This window comes from Carya illinoinensis, chromosome 10, assembly GCF_018687715.1.
Source record: "Carya illinoinensis cultivar Pawnee chromosome 10, C.illinoinensisPawnee_v1, whole genome shotgun sequence".
Taxonomy (NCBI): Eukaryota; Viridiplantae; Streptophyta; class Magnoliopsida; order Fagales; family Juglandaceae; genus Carya; species Carya illinoinensis.
Window position 1 is genome coordinate 7,844,777 of NC_056761.1, and position 6,659 is coordinate 7,851,435.

The 6,659-nt window shown below is 32.2% G+C and overlaps 1 protein-coding gene across 1 annotated transcript; it reads right to left on the bottom strand.

The window, feature by feature from the left end:
• Positions 1-343: 343 nt before the first annotated feature.
• LOC122278367 lies at positions 344-5,021 on the bottom strand (the record flags this gene model as incomplete). The annotated part of the gene is made up of 3 exons (XM_043088561.1): positions 344-1,543; positions 2,084-3,328; positions 4,422-5,021. Coding segments are annotated over 3 exons (3,045 nt in total), but the record flags the coding sequence as incomplete, so codon positions are not given.
• Positions 5,022-6,659: the final 1,638 nt, after the last annotated feature.

Below are 6,659 nucleotides of genomic sequence, written 5' to 3' on the forward strand. Positions count from 1 at the left end.
ATCACGAAGTTGAAAAGCTCAAAGAACAAATTGTTGTACTTCAACAAATTGTTCAAGAGTCTCACACAAGGGAAGGAATCATTCGGCAGAAGAATAAACAGTTGAAATCTTTATTAGATTCTTCATTCCGCTTGCCGGTTCCCATGAATAAGAATGACATGATATTGTATGAAGAGAATGAGCGTCTCAAACATGAGGCTAAGAATCTCAAATTTATGTAAAAGTATTAAAAAAAAATCTATCTCTATTTTTATTGACTCTGGTCTATCTTTTAAGAAATATTCATAGCATGCATCATACCTATTTCTCTTCTGATCATACATAATCTATCTTCTGGTAAAGGTTTTGTGAAAATATCTGCTAACTGATCGTGTGTGTTTGTGAACTCTAACATTATATCACCTTTTTGCACATGATCTCGAAGAAAATGATACCTTATTTCAATATGCTTAGTTCTAGAATGTTGTATTGGGTTCTTTGAAAGATTTATAGCACTTGTATTATCACATTTGATTGGAATGTGATTATACATGAGTTTAAAATCTTCAAGTTGTTGCTTCATGTAGAGAACTTGAGCACAACAACTACCCGCAGCAACATATTCTGCCTCAGCAGTAGATAGTGCAACAGAATTTTGTTTTTTACTAAACCAGGAAACTAATGCATGACCTAAGAAATGGCATGCTCCACTAGTGCTTTTTTGATCTATTTTACAGCCAGCATAATCTGCATCTGTGTAGCTGATTAGATCGAAAGATGTGTGCTTAGGGTACCATAACCCTAGGTTAATTGTACCACTAAGATATCTAAGAATGCGCTTAACTGCAATTAAATGTGATTCTTTTGGAGATGATTGAAAACGTGCACATAAGCACACACTAAACATAATATCTGGTCTACTGGCTGTTAAATATAATAAGCTACCAATCATACCTCGATATATCTTCGAGTCAACTGGCTTACCGGATTCATCTTTATCAAGTTTAGTTGATGGGCTCATTGGTGTTCCAATTTCCTTAGCATTTTCCATCCCAAACTTCTTCAGTAATTCCTTAATATATTTTGATTGATTGATGAATGTCCCACTTTTTGCTTGCTTAATTTGCAATCCGAGAAAGAATGTAAGTTCACCCATCATGCTCATCTCAAATTCTTCCTGCATAGTCTTAGCAAAAACTTGACACATATTTTCATTAGTAGCACCGAATATTATATCATCAACATAAATCTGAATCAAAAGAATATCATCATTTTCATATTTAATGAAAAGAGTTGTGTCGATTTTTCCTCTTGAAAAACCTTTTTCAATCAAGAAACCACTGAGTCTCTCGTACCAAGCTCTAGGAGCTTGTTTAAGTCCATATAGTGCTTTTGTGAGTTTGAAAACATGATTTGGGGAAATATGATTTTCAAAACCTGGAGGTTGCTCAACATATACCTCTTCATTTATAAAACCATTTAAGAAAGCACTTTTAACATCCATTTGAAAAAGTTTGAAATCTTTATAACAAGCATATGCAAGTAGCATTCGAATAGCTTCTAATCTTGCGACAGGTGCATATGTCTCATCATAATCGATTCCTTCTTCTTGATTAAAACCTTGGGCTACAAGTCGAGCCTTATTTCTAGTAATGACTCCAGACTCATCTTTCTTGTTTCTAAAAACCCATTTTGTTCCAATAATAGTATAATTTTTGGGTCTAGGAACAAGTGTCCAAACATCATTTCTTTCAAATTGATTCAACTCTTCTTGCATAGCTAGAATCCAAGATTCATCAAGAAGTGCGTCATCAATATTTTTGGGTTCAATTTGAGATAGAAAAGCAGTATGATTACAAATATTTCTAAGAGATGATCGAGTACTTACACCTTGTGAAGGTTCTCCCAAAATTTGTTCCACTGGATGATCTTTCACAAATTTCCACTGTTTGGTTGCATCTTGTATTAAATTTTGATGATCTTTCCTGATGGCTCCATGTTGAACTTCCTCTATTGCTTTCTCTTTGTTGAGATTGAGACTTTCTGTGTTATTTATACCTTCTATTTCTTCATCAATAGATTTCTTGGAGAGTGGAGAATTAGATTCATCAAATACTACATGCATAGATTCTTGTACAGTTAAAGTCTTTTTGTTGAATACTCTATAAGCTTTACTATTAGTAGAATACCCGAGAAAAATACCTTCATCAGATTTTGCATCAAACTTGCCTAAATTATCTCTGTCATTCAAAATAAAACATTTGCATCCAAATACATGAAAGTAACCAATGTTGGGCTTTTTCTCATTCCAAAGCTCATAGGGGGTTTTATCTAATTTAGACCTTAACATAACTCTATTTATAACATAACATGCAGTACTTACCGCTTCGGCCCAAAAATAACTAGGCAAGTTGTTCTCATTGAGCATTGTTCTTGCCATCTCTTGAAGAGATCTATTTTTCCTCTCTACTACCCCATTTTGTTGAGGAGTTCGAGGAGCAGAAAAATTATGAATAAAACCGTTTTCATCACAAAATGTTTCAATATTTTTATTAACAAATTCTTTTCCCCTATCACTTCGGATACTTGAAATAGTATAGCCCTTTTCATTTTGAATTCTCTTGCATAACTTGGTAAAGGCATTATGTGCCTCATCTTTATGAGCAAGAAAGATGACCCAAGTATATCTAGAGAAATCATCAACAATAACAAATGCATAATATTTTCCTCCTAGACTTGCAACTCTATTTGGTCCAAAAAGATCCATGTGTATCAGTTGCAATGGTCTAGTAGTGGAAATATGTTTCTTAGTTTTAAAAGAAGTTTTTGTTTGTTTACCAAATTGACATGCATCACAAATTTTGTCTTTAAGAAAATATGTTTTTGGTAAACCTCTCACAAGATCATTTTTTGAAAGTTTGGAAATAAGTTCCATGTTGGCATGACCTAATCTTCTATGCCATAACCAACTAGTTTCATTTTGAGCTGACAAGCAAATAGCATCTTGTGAGGTAATTTCTTCAAAATCAATTGTATAAACATTATTGTTTCTAAAAGCAATAAAACAAATATTACAATCATGATCATTCAAAATAATGCATTTATCCATTTTAAAAGTAACTGTAAATCCTTTATCACATAATTGACTTATGCTCAAAAGATTATGTTTTAAACCTTCAACAAGTAGAACATCTTCAATTATGAGAGAAGATTCATTACCAATTTTACCTATTCCCACGATCTTCCCTTTCGAGTTGTCTCCAAATGTCACGTGTCCTTCTTCTTTAGATCTAAGATCAAAGAACTTAGTCTTGTCTCCCGTCATGTGTCTTGAACATCCACTATCTAAAAACCACTTATTTTTGCTTGTGGATGACTTCATGCATACCTATAAAAACAATTAAAATGATTTTTCTTGGTACCCAAGTTCTTTGGGTCTTTTATTTATTAGTATTAGAAGAAACAAGATTTTTAGGTACCCATATGGCCCTAATAGTCATTGTATGATTTCTTCTAATAGGACAAGTATGATAATTATGACCATTTCTATTACAAAAATTACAAATAGCATGTGACATATATGAAAAACTTGAATGATTATAATAATATCCTTTTTTGACAAAATTATTTTTATGAAAAGAATTTTGAATATTAGTCTTTGAGGTAGAATGATTATTAAAGAAATTTTTATAAGGTTTGTATTTTTGTTTTGGCATATATCCCAAACCTGCCTTGTCAAAAACACATCTTTGACTACCAAGAAGTTTTTCAAAATTTCTTTTTCCATTCGTAAAGTTTTCAACAATATTTTCTAAATCGGTTTTCTTCTTATTCAATTCAAGATTTTCATCTTTCAAAATGATACTTTCTTTTCTTAAAATTTCAATTTCGTTTGTTAAAGAAGAATTTTTCTTTTTCAAAGCAGTATACTTTATACCCAATTTTTCAAATTCCTCATAAATCTCTTCTAAAACATTTTGCAATTCTTCATATGAAGGATTTTCAATATTATCAAGATTTGTTACCTCAATGTCATCTTTAGCCATAAGACAAAGATTTGCTGATTCTTCATTGCTTGCTTCACTATCTGAGCTACTTGAATCATCATCCCATGTAGCTTTCATTGCTTTCTTGCCCTTGTTTCGATCTTTCTTTAGCAGAGGACAATCTGGCTTGATATGACCAGGTTTATTGCATTTATAACAAATTAAAGTGTCGTTTTTACCTGAATCTTTCTTGGAAAACTTTTTGAAAGATTTCCTCGGAGGAGTTCTATTTTTCTTCAAGAACCTCTGAATTCTTCTTGTTATCATCGCAACTTCTTCATCTTTATCGTCATTTTCCTCATCTTCATCACTTTCACTTTCATGAGGAACAGCTTTAAGTGCTAAGCTCTTCTTTGGCTTTCCTTCTTCTTCTCCTCTTTTCAATGTGTACTCATGGGTGATAAGTGACCCGATGAGTTCATTGACTTCGAGCTTCTTGAGGTCTCTAGCTTCAAGAATCGCTGTAACTTTTGATTCCCAACGTTTTGGTAAAGAGTTGAGAATTTTTCTTACTATCTCCACCTTGGAATAAACTTTGCCAAGAGCTGTCAAGCTGTTTATGATGTTAGTAAAACGAGTGTGCATACTAGAAATAGATTCATCATCATTCATCTTAAACATTTCATATTCATGAGTAAGAATATAAATTTTTGATTCCTTGACTTGCGAAGTTCCTTCATAAGTTACTTCCAAGTTATCCCAAATTTCCTTTGCCGTAGCGCAATTCATTATTCTATTAAACTCATTTCCATTAAGAGCATTATATAATAAATTCATAGCAGTTAAATTTAAAGTATAAAGTCTATCGTCTTCACGATCAAACTCTTCTTCTTCCTTTTTGACCTTTACTCCACCAACCACTTTTGTTGGAATATAAGGTCCATTTACAATACATTTCCATATTTCTCTACCTTGAGCTTGAAGAAATATTCTCATTCTAACTTTCCAGAATGAGTAATTATCTCCACAAAAGAGTGGAGGCCGACTACTAGATTGACCTTCACCAAATGAAGCTGCAATGTTAGCCATAAGATCTTAACTCAAAAGATAGTTAATCTTATAATAGAGCTCTTAGCTCTGATACCAATTGTTGCCCAGATGACTAACACAAGAGGGGGGGTGAATTGAGTTGTATTAAAAAAAATAACAATTATAAATCAAATATATAATATAAAATATAAACAAAATATGAAATAACAATAAATATAAGGAGTAAGGGTAAGAGAGAAGCAAACTCAGTATGTTAACGAGGTTCGGCCCCACTGCCTACGTCCTCGCCTCAAGCTACCCCTTGAGGATTCCCAAATTCACTATTCAACCTCCTTCAGGTGGAGATAGAAACCTATTACACCTTTGAACAACACCGCTACAAAGGATCCGTGTAGAACACCCTCTACACTTGCAATCACCTTACACGTGGTGATTCAACTATTCCCTGTGTAGAATACTTTCTACACACACAAGGGTTATACACACCCTTTTTCTGATACAAAAGCTGATAGTGGGTAGGTTATCAGAAAACACTCCTCAACGAGTGAAATAAGAACAATACAGCGCAAGCTATATCTCTCAAAATGAACAAGGATTAAGGCTCAATGTTTAGAGAAGAGAGAATGAAAGCTTTGAATGAATGTTGTATGCTCTTGGTGTTGTGAATGTGAAGCTCTCAAATGATCTATTTATAGGCATATGAGACTTCATATTCAAATTTAAAAAGATTCACATGTCAAAGACAACATCATTCACTTTTTCAAAAAATTCAAATAAAAGGTTCTTCTTTTTCAATTGTCAAAGACAACATCATTCATTTTTTCAAAGAATTCAAATAAAAGGTTCTTCTTTCTCAATTGTCAAAGACAACATCATTCACCTTTTCAAAAAAATCAAACCTAATCTTTTACTTTTGGCATATGACAAAATGAGCACACTTTCATTTTCAAAAAATTCAAACCTAATCTTTTACTTTTTGTATAAGTCTAAAAAAGCATCAATCACTTTTGAAAATATTCAAATAAAACATGCACATGTGAAAGATGACAATCAATCATCTTTAATATTTTCAAAGTTCAACCCTTTAATCAAGGCATGCACATGCAAAAGATGACAATCAATCATCTTTCAAAATTTTCAAATTTAATTTTCAAAAATATTCATGCATATGTGGAAAATGTATTTTAATGCTTTATGATAAAATATTAATTTTGAGCATTAATCCTAATTTCGAATTTTGAAGAGATTTACAACATTACTCTATAATTTTAATGTGAACTTGTTCCCTTCTTGCTCATGCTTGTTTCCTTGATGTGCTTGACTCCATTGTGTAGACAACTTGAGCTTGAGACTTCTTTATTCTTTGAATTCATTTGTTATCATCAAAATCCATGTGTAGATTTATAATCACATGAAACTTGAAATCTTGAGTTCAACAATATATATGGTGAAACAACATTAGAAGAAATCTCCACACCTTCGATTTGATGTTAATTTATGATCATGAAGTATCTAGAAGGCCTATAATTGCATTGAACCAAAAAATGGTTTGTTCTTTTTGTATTATAACTATATGATAGATAATTTAATCAGTTCAATAATTTAGAAGTGCAAAGTGGTGAAATGATTTATGTGTTTTTGTTT